The 14,415-nt window shown below is 39.2% G+C and overlaps 1 protein-coding gene across 2 annotated transcripts in view; it reads right to left on the bottom strand.

Annotated features, from left to right (window-relative positions):
* Positions 1-388: 388 nt before the first annotated feature.
* The window catches only part of ndufa9a (NADH:ubiquinone oxidoreductase subunit A9a), a 170,540-nt gene continuing 156,513 nt past the window's right edge, over positions 389-14,415 (bottom strand). The window contains exons 1-11 of one of the 2 annotated variants that reach the window (XM_055653009.1): positions 13,530-13,557; positions 11,742-11,912; positions 10,572-10,669; positions 8,951-9,042; positions 8,462-8,603; positions 8,259-8,361; positions 5,778-5,848; positions 5,585-5,661; positions 2,898-2,993; positions 1,126-1,192; positions 389-645 (exon numbers count right to left, since the gene is read on the bottom strand). In XM_055653009.1, coding sequence (XP_055508984.1) covers positions 475-645; positions 1,126-1,192; positions 2,898-2,993; positions 5,585-5,661; positions 5,778-5,848; positions 8,259-8,361; positions 8,462-8,603; positions 8,951-9,042; positions 10,572-10,669; positions 11,742-11,912; positions 13,530-13,542 — 1,101 coding nt within the window. In that variant the 5' untranslated portion in view covers positions 13,543-13,557 and the 3' untranslated portion in view covers positions 389-474. Of the gene's footprint in view, positions 646-1,125; positions 1,193-2,897; positions 2,994-5,584; positions 5,662-5,777; positions 5,849-8,258; positions 8,362-8,461; positions 8,604-8,950; positions 9,043-10,571; positions 10,670-11,741; positions 11,913-13,529; positions 13,558-14,415 lie in introns of those variants that run through there. The other variant, XM_055653008.1, reaches the window with a different exon arrangement.

The raw sequence follows: 14,415 nt of genomic DNA, 5'->3' as shown, positions 1-14,415 counted from the left end.
CTGGCACTTGGCGCCTTAGCGGCCCATCGGGGAGCCCAGTTTACTGAAAGGAAGAATGGGTTTAAGATTAAATAATCTATTCCAGTTTAATAATCGGTTGATGGATCAAGCTTCACTAGCTGGGTAATAAACTCTGAACCATAATGGTGTTCAGAACATTTAAAAAACAGCACCTCAAAAAATACAACATTCCCTTAGCACAACAATGAAATGGCAATTTAGACTCTGTGCCCAAAGGTCTTGTGTACATCTGGAATGATCACTTGGACTCAGATGCAAATGATATCTTTAACACCCAAACCTGCACAATCAAAATAAAGTGAATATTGTGGCAGACCAAAGCCATTTTCCACTCTTATCCTGAAACATTTATTAGACCACAAGCAACGCAGCTCTAAATATTTATTTATTTAAAACAGAACATTTCAAGTTATGTACATTACGAGAGAAGTAGGTTGGACATCTTCTGAAACATTAGTAATTCACAGGAGTAGCTGGTTTAGCATCATCAATTTCAGCATCATACCAGCGGTATCTGCGATGACGTCGTAAAACTTCAATTGCTTTCAGTTCAATGGCCGTTGGGTTAATCCCCAAATCCTCCAGACCAGGAAGGTCAGGGTACTTCATATCAGTGATGTGCAACTAAAATAAATTGAGACAATGCATATGTTATTATTAATACAGCGGAATCAAAACTACTTCCCTTAGGTCCTGATCTTCCTTTTGTTTTAGCAAAAGAATGAACTTCCAGTTAAAATAAATTGGATAGGTATATGGATGGGAAAGGAATGGAGGGTGCAGGTAGATGGGACTAGGGTCTGAGTGCAGGTAGATGGGACTAGGGGAAAATACTTGTTCGGCACGGACTTGTAGGGCCGAGATGGCCTGTTTCCGTGCTGTAATTGGTATATGGTTATATGGTAACATGACAATTTATATATAATTATTAATATATAATGACAATTATTTCAGACTTTCACAGATAACTACATTTTTCTGAAGCTCTAAATCTCCCCATTGCAATCCATTTTCCTTTTTCAGAAAAGGCATTATATTTTTTGGTATAATTATATTTAAAACACTGAGCTAATAATGTGAAATATGGTCACAGTGCAAACGTACCCGGTCTACTTTGTCTCGTGACGTCCATTGATCAAACGGGCTCATCTCAAACAGCCGTGCTGCCAAACTGGAAGAAGAAAATGAAAATTAGTTAATAGATAGGGAGGGGAGAGGAGAGGGGGGGGAGAGGAGAGGGGGGGAGAGGAGAGGGGGGGAGAGGAGAGGGGGGGAGAGGAGAGGGGGGAGAGGAGAGGGGGGGAGAGGAGAGGGGGGGGAGAGGAGAGGGGGGGAGAGGAGGGGGGGAGAGGAGGGGGGGGGGAGGAGGGGGGGAGGCGGGGGAGGGGGGGGGGGGAGAGAGGGGGGGGGGGAGAGGGGGGGAGGAGAGGAGGGGAAGGGGAGAGAGGGGGGGAAGAGAGAGAGAGGAGGGGGGAGAGGGGGGGAGAGGGGGAGAGAGGGTGAGAGAGAGGGAGTGAGATGGAGAGGGGGAGAGAGGGGGGGGGGAGGGGGAGAGAGGGGGAGGGAGGAGAGAGAGGGAGAGAGAGCGAGAAGAGAGAGAGAGGGAGGGAGGGAGAGAGAGAGGGGAGAGGATAGGGGGAGAGAGAGGAGGGGGGGGGAGAGGAGAGAGAGAGTGCCTTTTTAATTCAACCCAAACAACCATTTGCAGGCAGTGCTTTTTTACTTCAAACTAACTATATTTTCATTTTCAAACCAAATTAAGGGTAGAAACATAGACATAGAAACATAGAAATTAGGTGCAGGAGTAGGCCATTCGGCCCTTCGAGCCTGCACCGCCATTTAATATGATCATGGCTGATCATCCAACTCAGGGTACTCACAGTGCTGTAGATATTTGTTCAGTCATTCAGAACTCAAGAGTGACAGAGACTAATTGACAGAGCTCCAGCTTGCAGAGACTAATTGAGACACACCGCTTCCTGGTTTTATAGTCCCTTGCCTCCAGCGGGGGCAGCGGAGGGAATGGGGAATTTTGTAAAAACATTAATATCTCTGTCATTTTTCATCGACAGGAAAAATCCTCGGCACACATACGGCGGAGGGGGGCTCTGAGCGAGGTGGCCAAAAATGACGGCCGTAGGTGGCGGTATTCTCTCGGAAATCGCAGCATAGATGGCCAAAACCGGTCAAGAACAGACTTTTAGTAATATAGATATAACTTGGTACATGATTTGGTTATGCTCATTTTATATCTTGCCCATCAGGCTTCACAGACTGATTCCTAGGATATAAAGACTGATGTCTGAAGAATGATTGACATAATCGGGTTTCTACTCACTTGAATTAAGAAATCTGACAAACTAAAAATCTATCAGGCTAAAAGGACTGGAAAGATTATTGAAGGAAAGATGATCCCAAAAGTGAAGGAGGACCAGAATGATGGGTCACAGCTAAGAATATGGAGTAGGATATTTATAGCTGAGACTAGAATAATGTTCTCATCAAAGAGTGGTAAACTGTGGAATTTTCTACCACAGATTGCAGTTGAGGACAAAACATTAAATATATATTGGAGAATTTGCATTAGGTCAGATTTCCCCAAGTAAGAGCTTCCATAACCCAAGGAGCTCCTATGGATGGCGAACTGTCAGTCAGATGATCTGATCCAATAAAGTATTTCAGAGCCATATCAACAACCATGAGGTTACAGAAGAATTTTAAAAAGCATTTATATTAGTTTTAAATCCATAGGAGAATCCTCTCAACTAAAAGCCAAGTGAAAACTGATCAAGCCAGGTAACTTGGAATTTTGCATTTGCACAATCATGGATATAGCAGTGCATTGTGTCACATTGTTTACTTTTTCAGGTACTTACTGATAGAGAGGCCTTGGCAATGGATATGAAATAAACGGTCTGTGCATGACAGCATATACATATTCCACAAGGTCATGCAGAAGGTATCGATGAGGTCTGTTAAATGAAATAAATATTTTATTGGGGTATGGATACTGAACCAGAAATGACACACTTATTTTTATCACACAAACAGAAAATTCAGGCTGCCTTTGTGGGAAGAGAAACAAAGTCAATGTTTCAGGTCGGGGATCCTGCATCAGAACTGAAAGGACACAGAAGAAGCTAGTAAAGCTGGAGTCACAAGAGATTGGAGTCTAGAGCAACAAACAGTCTGCTGGAAGAACTCAGTGTGTATGGCAGCATCTGTGCAGGGAAATGGAGGGGTGTCAATTCAAACTTTGACCCTTAATCTGGAATGAAAGAGCATAGTGGAAATAGCCAGTAGAGAGAGACAGAGGGGTGGGGTAACAGCTGACAAGCAATAAGTAGATCCGGGTGAGGAGGGCTCGAATGGCAGATAGAATCAGGTGGAAGAAGGAAGGGTGGAAATAGCAACTGAGGCTGGGAGGTGGGAGGTGATAGGTGCAGGCAACAAAGAGCTGCAGATGATAGAATTATCCAAGAAAAGAAGGTGGAGCATGGAACCAAATAAGGGAGGTACAGTGGCAGATGCAAACAGTGGGAGAAGGGGAAAATACTGGGTGGTAGGTAGTTGATATGGGGCTGAAAAGGTGTGTGAGAGAGGACCTGGGTAGATTAGTAGGAATGAGACAGGGACAGAGAAGAAACAGGCCCACAACTGCAGAATTGAATGTTCATGCCGTTGGGTTTGTACAGTACCCACGCAGGATATGAGATGCTGTTCCTCTAGTTTGCATTTGCCATCACCAGGGCAGTAGAGGAGGCCAAAGTTAGATAGGTCAATGTGGGAGCAGGGAATCAGGAGCTACAGACGGACCCGGCAGATGAAGCGCAGGTGCTTGACAAAGTATTTGCCTAGTCTGTGTTGGTCATTGAGGGCTTCTCGTTTTCATCCACTAACTCCTCATCCCACTAAGTTTAGCCCAATATAAAAATCACATTTTAGTACCATTACAATATCTGAGCTGGTGTAATAATTGACAACTATTGATGATTATTTACATTCATATAAACCAATAACACTATCACTGTAATCAGCTGTAGGAATGGCAGTATTGAAGCTATACATGGTAATTATGTGAAATGTGGGAACTAATGAAAATCTCAGGCAGATATTTGTAAGGAGACACGAGGAACTGCACACTCTGGAATCCTGAGTGAAACATAAAATGCTGGTGTAACTCAGCGGGTCAGGCAGCATCTCTGGAAGATGTGATAGGCAACGTTTTGGGTCGAGACGTTAAGCTAAGGAAAAGGAGCCACTCCTTGAAGGAAGCTTCCATACAGATTTATAAATTTTTCTCATATCATTTTAATGAAGCATAAGAAACAATGTTGTTATTTTTACTAATGGTGAGGAGCTCAATCACCACCACGGCTTATAAAGTTGTCATTAAGGATTGCTGGACAGCAAGAAGATACATTAGTGATTTAGGCAAACAGAACTTCAAACTGTGAATAATAAAATGCCAGATGAACTCAGTGGATTGGACAGAATCTATAGAATGAATGGACAGATGACGTTTCAGATTGGAACCCTTCTTCAGGCTGTGAATAAAGGTTTTCATGCAGTTGGTGAGGAATCTACTCTTGTGGGTTCTGACAGAGCATGTGTAGGAAGGAACTGCAGATGCTGAAGATAGACATAAAAAGCTAGAGTAACTCAGCGGGATAGACAGCATCTCTGGAGAAAAAGAATAGGTGACTTTTCAGGTCTAGACCCTTCTTCAGACCATTCAGAGCCATGGTGGACTGAGGGGATGTTTCCATGCTACATCTCTCTGTGACCTCTATGGGGATCCCTGTGCACATTGAGCTCCAAGGTAGTAAATCCATGGACATTTGACAGATCTGTTGCAAGTTCTGTGCAGTAGCACATTAAGATGGTGTATTCTGAGATGCGACATAAGGCACAATATTCTTGATAGACGAGCTTCTGTCTCACTGATGCTGACTCGGAGAGTGTCTGATACAGAGTAACTGTGTGGGAGCAGAGAAATACTCAAATATGTGCAGGGTACATTGCAGCATGAAAGAATATTTAAAAAAGGATTAAAGAAGGGTCTTGACACAAAACATCACCCATTCCTTCTCTCCAGAGATGCTGCCTGTCCCACTGAGTTACCCCAGCATTTTGTGTCTACTTTCAAAAAGGATTGGTGAACTACCAAAAGAATGAGGAATTAATGGACCAAATGTCACTAATTAAGATTATTGTTAACAACACTATGGTGCTTTAGACAGAACCGAAACCAGGCTAAAGAGATCTGAACTGAGTGTAGTAATGTTTAAGGACTTAGAAGGAAAGTTATTAAGGACTGGTCGATGTAAAGATTTGAAGGATTTTGGCTGTAAAGTGACACGGTTATAATCCTACCCTCACAAGAGAACAAGTGTGAAAGGAAAAATTGATGAAAAATAAAATGGCCTAGAATTAATCAAAGGAGAGTTACGCGGTCTTAAGAATGACCGATTTTGACAAAAAACCGACAGAGGAACCAATACAATGAAACTATGTGTGGCAGAAGGAGCAAGAAGTCGTTGTTTGGCCATCAAAAACTTACCCAACTATAATGTATGTTTTCCCAATGGAGTCAGGTTCTTTAATAACACTTACAATTGCTTTAGCCACATCCACCACCTATTTATTAAGAGAGAAAAAACAAGTTTATTTATTTAGTTAACACAGAATTAGTAAGAATATAATTATTGGTAAACAATGTAAATAAGTCAGAAACCATTTTCTAATGTACATACATATACAGGCTGTTTCACGGTCTTCATGCCCATAGAAATAAGTGGTGTGGCACGCCCAAACCACCGCATATCTGGAAAAATAATTTGCACTGTTCTTCAATTATGTGCTTAAAAATAGGAAAGTGTGTCATTAGTTTATTTAGTGACAGACAGGAGAACGTTTATTTCCATGCAATATATATTCCTGTTGTTTCATTAGTCAATAGTACGATGAAGTAAAATACTTCCACTAATGAATTTTAAAGGGAGTTCTGATTTCACATTCCAATCCAATTCAGCCTTTTGCTACTGAATAATTTTTGCTTTAACAGACTGGGTTGTCTCCAATGTTTGAAGGAGACGCTAAGCAGTAGAAACTATTCTGTTATCCTAAATAAACTTTTGGTTATAACTTTGTGACCTTTATTAATCTTAAATTTAACCTTTACCCTCAGTTAATGTACACTAATATTATATGTTTGATTTTTTTTGTATAAACCTATTTGACTAGTAAGGTTGTCAGGGGTTAAAGGCAGAAAGCAGAATGGTCCTGAAACTTAAGAAGTCAGGACAATGGCGGCACAGTGGTGCCGCTGCTAGATTTGCTGCCTCATAGCACCAGAGACCATGGTTCGATCCTGACCCCAGGTGCTGTATGTGTGGAGTTTGTAAGGTCTTCCTTTGACTGTACATCCGAAAGATCTGCGGATTTCCAGGTTAATTAGCATCTGTAAATTGTCCCTAGTGGATGAGAAAGTGGGATAACATAGAATTAGTGCAAACGGGTGATCGACAGTCAGCATGGACTCAATGGGCTGAAGGGCGTGTTTCCATGCCGTGTTTCTAAAAATTGAGGTTTTGTTTTTACATCAGTTACATAATCCTGATGCACTCCATTCCTCCAGATATAAAGGCATAAATTTATGTTCCATCAATCTTAATAATTACTTTCCAAGACATGTAATGCTTTACGCTCATAGATATTCAAATCTGTTTGGTCCTTCAGTGCTTCTGTGATTTTACTATTTCATAACTATTTTACAATATAGTATTACCATTTTTTTGTAATTGAATGTTTCCATCTACATTACTCACAATGTTACTTATCTTTACATGATCAACAAACATATAAAAGTGTCTTCTTTTTTTACAAAAAATAATAAGACGCATGAAATGGTAATCTAAATATCTGTCATAAGTCCTCACCATTTCAGCCTCAATAAGTTTATAACTAGCCAACTTAATAACTTGTTTTTAATTCCATGAGCATTAAAAAAAAGTCATATGAGGAATTTTATCAATTTTTTAAAATTTGTTCAAATAATATTTGTATATATTATCCTGACTATTAATTATGGCTGATAGTGTTAATGTAGGGACATTTTATTAACTGGAGCAGCAGAATGTCCCAAGCATGCTATTAACATTGTTGCATTTTGTGTTATAAGCAGATGATGCGAATAAATGTTTATAAATGCACTTTCACAGGTCCCTTTTACTACTTAGGAGATGCAAATTCATAGGGATTTGAGGGTGTATATTCACCAATCCCAAAGGTGCAATGCTGTTTGACAAAGCAACTAAGAAAGCACATGGAGATTTGGATTTGTAAATAGGGTCAATGAATACAAAAACAGGTTATACTAAACATTAAATGCTGAAGACCAGAATACCAGAGTTGAAAAAGTTCCGTTAGACGGAGAGATTACAGAGGCTGGGAGTGTCTGTCATACAACATTGATTGTTATATGGAAACCCAATGCAGGTATTCAAAACAATAATTATGATATAAGGAAAGAATGGTCAAACTGTTTCTTCTGACTTGGGCACATAACCTGAGATCATCAATTTAAAATAATGAATTATACTGGAAAATATATCCCCCCCCCCACACACACAATATAGAAAGTTAAGATTTGAAACCTATAAGGGTGATGGAATTGGGTGATGGAATCAGATTTTACGAGAAATATCAAAAGGCAACTAGATATGTATTCAAGATAAACTATTTGGGGGTAATCTATAAAAAGATGGGTGTAAGGAACTGGCCGGGCCTGCAGCGGCACAGCACGGTGGAGTAGCAGTGGAGGACGCCTACAACTTTGCTTGGCCAGGCTGACCCTGCAACGCTGCCAGGACATTGGGCCTGTATAGCCAGCTGCACTTAATGCAACTTGGACTTTGAGAATGGTGCCAAAATCTGGCACTCTTCTATATAGTTTCAGTGGACTATTTCTATACATTTTGTATTTGATCTAAGATTGTGCTTCTGTATAGTAATACTTCACTGAATGGTGTGCAAAAAAAGAATTTCACTGTACCTTGTTTTGTTTTTTTAAATGGACAGATTCATGGCATCAACAGTCTGCTTTTATGTCCAATATAATTCTATAGACAAAGAGGTCTACTTGACAGAGTTACAAGCCAAATCAAAGATATTTTATCAATTGTATGCACTAATTGTGATTCAAAACATTATGGTGTCTTCAAAAAATTTCTTACGTGAAAAATAATTTAGGAATCTGTCTTCTCTTCCAAATATTTCAGATGGTTTCATGATGATGGAATCTGGAAATTCATCTCTCACAACCCTTTCTCCAACAGCCTGACAGAAGAGAATAAAGTATGCATGTTTTTAATCATTTGGCATACTTTGCTGGCAATTGCAAAAGACTTACGTTTTCATAATGCGCTGTTCTTCATACCTTTGTTCGTAAAAGCTTTGAAATACTCTTCATTTCAGCATTCAGATGAGAAATGTGGATTAATTTTTCAACTCCAGCTTCCCTTGAGGCGAGAGCAATATCTTGTGGAATTTTGACATTGACATCCTCAAACTTGAAATTACTAAAAAAAAAAGAAAAACAGTAAGTGACAATAGCAAAAGAAAACAATTGATAGAATGTTTTGGCAGTCACTTTTATGAAATATTGCGAAGTTAAGTGCAACATTAGCTGGATGCAGAGAAAAGTTCATTCCAATATATTTACACAGGTTGAAGAAATACCTTGGCGAAAAAAAGGGAAAAATTAAGAAGCAAACTGTATTCTCACAGTGTGGCCACGAGAGATTTTTTCCAAGTTTCACCTAACAACTCCAGATTCCATTGTCCACAGGAAAAATAAAGTATTCTTCTTGCAAAACAATGTACTGAAAAACAACTATTATCCTTGCTTTGATATATTAGCACTTACCTGGTTTCCCACTCCCTTCCGACAAGATTTATAACAACATTGGAACATTCTACAGCTTGTCTGGTGGAATCTCTATCTCTAGGATCCCATTCCTAATAGAAATCAAATCAAAGTATTGATTAATATCCCATTCATAGAAAGAACAAATCACAGTGAAGCTTTGTAACTTCACCACCTCTCAAATAGGCATCTTGCATGCAACAGACCCAAACTGGAAACCTAAATAATGTATTATATATTTATTAATAATATTTTGCCCTATCTGAATTAGTTGGGGTGGCAAATTTCAAGGATAATTTCACTTCTATTTCAGTTTCAATCCAACTATCAGCGTCAATTTATTGGAAAGATGGATATTTACATGTGGCGATAGAGTTTGCATGAAATGCACCAGTCAGTATTTCAATCAATTCCTTAGACTGGATCATCACAATCACAATCATAATAATACTTTATTAGCCAAGTATGTTTTGCAACATATGACAAATTCCATTTGCCAAGTCAGTCACACAATTAAAAAGCAACGGAACACACAAAATACATTTTAACATAAACATCCACCACAGTGACTCCTCCACCTTCCTCACTGTGGTGGAAGGCAAAAATTGTCACCAGACAAAAATACATTTAGTTTCCAACCACATGATATATTATCTACACCAATAAATAAATCCTAAATTCACCATTCACCATGCGGAATAAAAAAACGCGGCCATAACAGGATAAATTAAACCATCATCCTCAATCTTAAAATAACCAGTGTTTTTTATTGTCAATTAAGTTATAGTGTTGCAGTCACTATGTTAATGTAGGAAACTGATTTGTATACTAAATTCACACAACACCAGGGACCAGATAATCTATTTTAATTCATTGACACTTGCAGGATTACTATTACTCGTGACACCAGAGATAACTTCCTTCCTCTTCTTCAGTGTGGTGCCTTTGGGCCTTTAACATCACCTGTAAGGGGAGGGTTTGGGCTGCAGGTGGAAGATGGGAAGGTCATTGCACCTTGGTTTAACATCTCATCTAAAGGACAGCACTTCTGACTAATACTTTAATTTGTGCGGTCCATTTAATGTTTAAAAAGTCCCGTGACATCTCATGGAAGTTGGAAGATGAACAATGTATGCAATATCATGGCAGGGGAATAAACATTTTACGAGGTACACCAAATAACCCGAGAAGCAGGAAATTAAAGAGAAGGACATTCAGAGATTAGTCTCTCAGCAGCTGAAGGCATAAATGGTAGTGCTGATGGTGAAATTTAGGGATAACAGAGAGGCCAGAGCTAGAATAAGCCTGGATTATGTGCTTCAGTCTGTAGATTCAAACCCACAAACTTTGAACTCAGGTAAATTTACTTTCAACTGAAGTAAGGTTAACTCTCTCACCACGGCACTTCAAGTGAAATCAGCTTCCACTAGCTGAGTGTGGATAACTTATTCACACATTTCCACACGATAACTGCTTTCTCCATCGTAAATTTAATGGAAAATCATTAGACACCAGCCAAAGAAACTATAGCACAGTATGTCAATATTATCACTTTAAAACTTATCAAACATATCCACCAGTTAAAACTTCACATTTTCTTCCAAGAGTAAATGAGACTCACTAGAAAAGTCAGCTGTCCAAGATCACCCATAGGTTTGAGATAGTTAACATCATATGGATCACAACGATATGGGATGACTACTTGAGAGCCAATCCGCCCTAAAAACAGGGAAATATTTTAATATTAAACAGAATCCTTATTATATTGAAGCCTGGGAAGGGTACCTGGATACCTGCAACAAACTCGGTGAACAAATATTATCAGAAACAATTAAAATCCAATGTCTGAATATTTAAAAAATCCTTCGACTATTGTTTGTAGTATTATAGAAGCCATTTGGTGGTTCTTGCAAGATTGTTGAGAATAGTGCGTAGACATTGTCTACATGGACTTTAATAAGGCCTCTGACAAGGTATCACATGATAGGCTGATCTGAATGCTGAAATGATCTGGGACCAGAGTGACTAGCCAATTGGATACAAAATTAGCTTGAAGATAGAATATAAGAGTTTGGTGGTAAAACGTTGTTTTTCAGACTGGAGTCCTGCAACAAATGGTGTGCCACGGGAATCGGTGCTAGATGCACTGTTATTTGATAGTTAGATTAAGGATTTTGATATGAATATAGGTGGCATGGTTAGTAAGATTGTGGCAGACATTAAAATTGGTGGTCTGGTGGACAGTAAAGAACACCATCTAAGATTATAATAGGATCAACTGGACAATGAGTTGAGGATTTACAAATGGAGTTTAATTCAGATAAATGCATGGTGTTGCACTTTGGTAAGACACACCAAAACAGGATTTACACTGGGGAGTGTGGTAGAACAGGCAGACCTGGAGGTGAAGATATACAGTTCCGTGAAAGAAGCGGCACAAGTAGGCAGGGTGCTGAAGAAGGCATTTACCAAGCTTGCCTTCATTGGGCAGTATAATGGGTACAAGAGTTGGAATTAATTTTTAAAATAATTACTGTTGATATGTCAAGTTTTGGGGATTCAATCATTCTTATAGCAAATAAATGTTCCTTGAAGTTCTTATGTGATCGATGTCATAATGTAGTACCTGTAGCATTCTTAGCAAGAACTCCTTTGCAATGCAATAAGTCTAAAAAAAACCTTTCTCTTTAATGCACTGATGTTTAAGAACCTTTCTACGTAGAATAAAGTGTTTAAGGAATTAATATCCTTAATGCCAATTAGATCAATTAATTTAAGTGTTAGACCTTACCAAGTCTGTTAACCACATATCGTCCAAGAAATCCGGATGCTCCAAAAACTGTAGCCACAATCCCACTCAAAGATGATCGACCACTTTTACCAGCTGGTATAACAGCATGGTGAATATTCCTTTTCTGAATTAAAATAGACACTGCTGAGGATAAGCCTGGTGATACAACACCTGCAACATAATGTAAGTACATATGGTTATCTGCATACATGCAATTCATAACAGGTAATAAATAATTAACATCTGTAGGAAATACTGCATAGATAATTAAATTTAGTTTAAAAAAAAAACTTTTATATACTAATTAATAAGAAATTGCTACCTGCAATTAATGTAGCAAATTGAAAAAACAATACCATTCATGAAAAGCCATTAAAAATAGTAAACATTTGAGGATAAGAAAATACTCTGTTTTTTTCAAACAACAAACTCACTAAATATTAATTTAACTTTCCAAGTCAACGCCACTGGTTCATTCCAAAATTGCTATTCCACGTCCACACAAGCAAAATTTTGCAGAAGATTCAATTATTCAACAATTTACATCCAACTGAAATTAGCAGCCTTGTAGAATGAAGGAAATCAATGGAAAAATGAACTTAAATATATCTGCAATGGAATTTGCTCGAAAATAAATCACACAATTGATTAAAATATAAATTTTTGGCACATTTTACAACAAACATTCTAGGATGAAGTAAACTTTCAAGTGGCATTGGAATTTATTTGTTCTGATTTTCAACAGTTTAGTTCATTATAGGATTAACAAAGGCGTCTAAACATCACATCCACCTTCACATTATTTAGGGTTCCTCTGATATGTTCTTCGTTCATTGGACTTCACCAATTTAAACAGTAGCCTTCAGATACAGAATCATAACTCTTCTATTACCCACATTTTTGTGGATTATCATTATTATAATGTATTTGATGACATTTTTTTCCTATCAGAGCTCCTAAAATACACTCAGCCACGTCCCATATTTTTAACCATACTTTAATACCTTCTCTTTTTCTTTCTATACTGGCACATTGTGACGTGGGGAAAGCAGGATGCGTAATAATTCCATATTCTGTACATGAGAAACAGTGACAAGACAGGGAATTGTACACATTCTTTAAAACAAAGAAAAAGCACACAATGGATTACGTTCACACTCTGTTGGTGAATGATCAAAATCAGGCTGTAACAAAGTTTTGCCAGAGAGATCAGAATTAATTCTCTCTCTCTCTCCCCCTCTGGAGGAGGAATGTCCAATTTGCTGATTTAATGCAGATACTGTTCAGGGTAAGTGATCAGCAGTAAATTACATTCACACTCTGTGACAGGGGAAGTACATAACTGTGAATATTTTGATGGAAGTACATAGTGGATGAAGGAACATGGAACAAGTTCAAATACTCGAACCAATGGTATATCTTGTTAAACTTGGTGTAAACATTGCTGCCGATGTGGAAATGATTGACAGCTTCAAGTTCTTTTGTGTTCATATAAGCAATGATCTGTTGTAGACCAACCACATTGATGCAACAGCCAAGACGGCACAACAACATCACCTGAGACTAAGAAAATTCGGCATGTCTCCAATAATTCATACACCATCTACAGATGCACTACAGAAAGCACATCTTTGGATTCCACCACTGCTTGGTTTGGGAACAGCTCGACCGCAAGAATTGCAGTTGTAGATATAGCCCAGTACATCACACAGAACAGACTCCATCTACACTTCACAATGTCTTGCAAAATAAGCCAACATAATCAGACTGCCCCGCCCCTGGTCATACCTTCTTCTCCCATCCAGCAGAAGGTACAGGCTTGATAGCGTGCGTCACTCAGAATTGGCTTCTTCCCTTCTGTTATTGTAAATAGCTCGTTGTAAGCTCCCACCAGTCTAGTTTCAGTTAATAAAATACTGAATCAAGCACTTGAGCAACTAAACTTTATTTTGGATAACACAACACAATTTCCCCTATACTATTCCCCAACCACCGCGGGTTCGATCCTTGTATCTGCTTGGCCAAGCCCTTCAAGCCTCGTGCAAGCAGAGACACTCCAAAAGGTCACGCAGTCCCAAGTGCTCTTCCAGAAGATCGACAAAGGACCTCATGGGGGCTGCCTTTTATAGGTCCCCGAATGGAGGCGGGCCAAGGATGGAGCCCCGAGGACAAAGTCAGTCCAAAATGGACGGGCCATATCACCAAGAACAAAGGGGGACCCGGGGTGGGGGGAGCAAAGAATGGATGAGTACTTTTTGTAATTTTGTCGGCACAGTTGTGGCAAATCTTTTATGTACTTTGTATGCAAAAACCAAAGACTTTCACTGCACGTAGCTTCGTACAAGTGACAATAGGAAGGTTGCACGGCAGTCGGGTCACGACCCATGACCCGTACTGTTGCTACGCTACGCCGTGGAGTACATGCTATGAACTGCAGGTAGGCATTTACCATTGTTTCCAGCGTAGCAGGCCCATTAAAACCCGCCGAAATGGTCAATTTTTGCGCTGTAAATAATTATAGAAATCGGGATAAGCATGAGAGACTACTTCAGAATTCCAAAAGTGAGGAGAAATGACGGTAGATAGAAACGACAGCTGAAGGGACAACAACAGCCAAAATGCTTGGCGAACATTGGCCGTTTGCTCACTGCATTTCATCAACAGTAAGGCATTA

The sequence above is a fragment of the Leucoraja erinacea genome, chromosome 22, assembly GCF_028641065.1.
Source record: "Leucoraja erinacea ecotype New England chromosome 22, Leri_hhj_1, whole genome shotgun sequence".
NCBI classification, from domain to species: Eukaryota; Metazoa; Chordata; class Chondrichthyes; order Rajiformes; family Rajidae; genus Leucoraja; species Leucoraja erinaceus.
The sequence above is the reverse complement of the archived record's forward strand: the minus strand, read 5'-3'. Positions and strand labels throughout refer to the sequence as shown.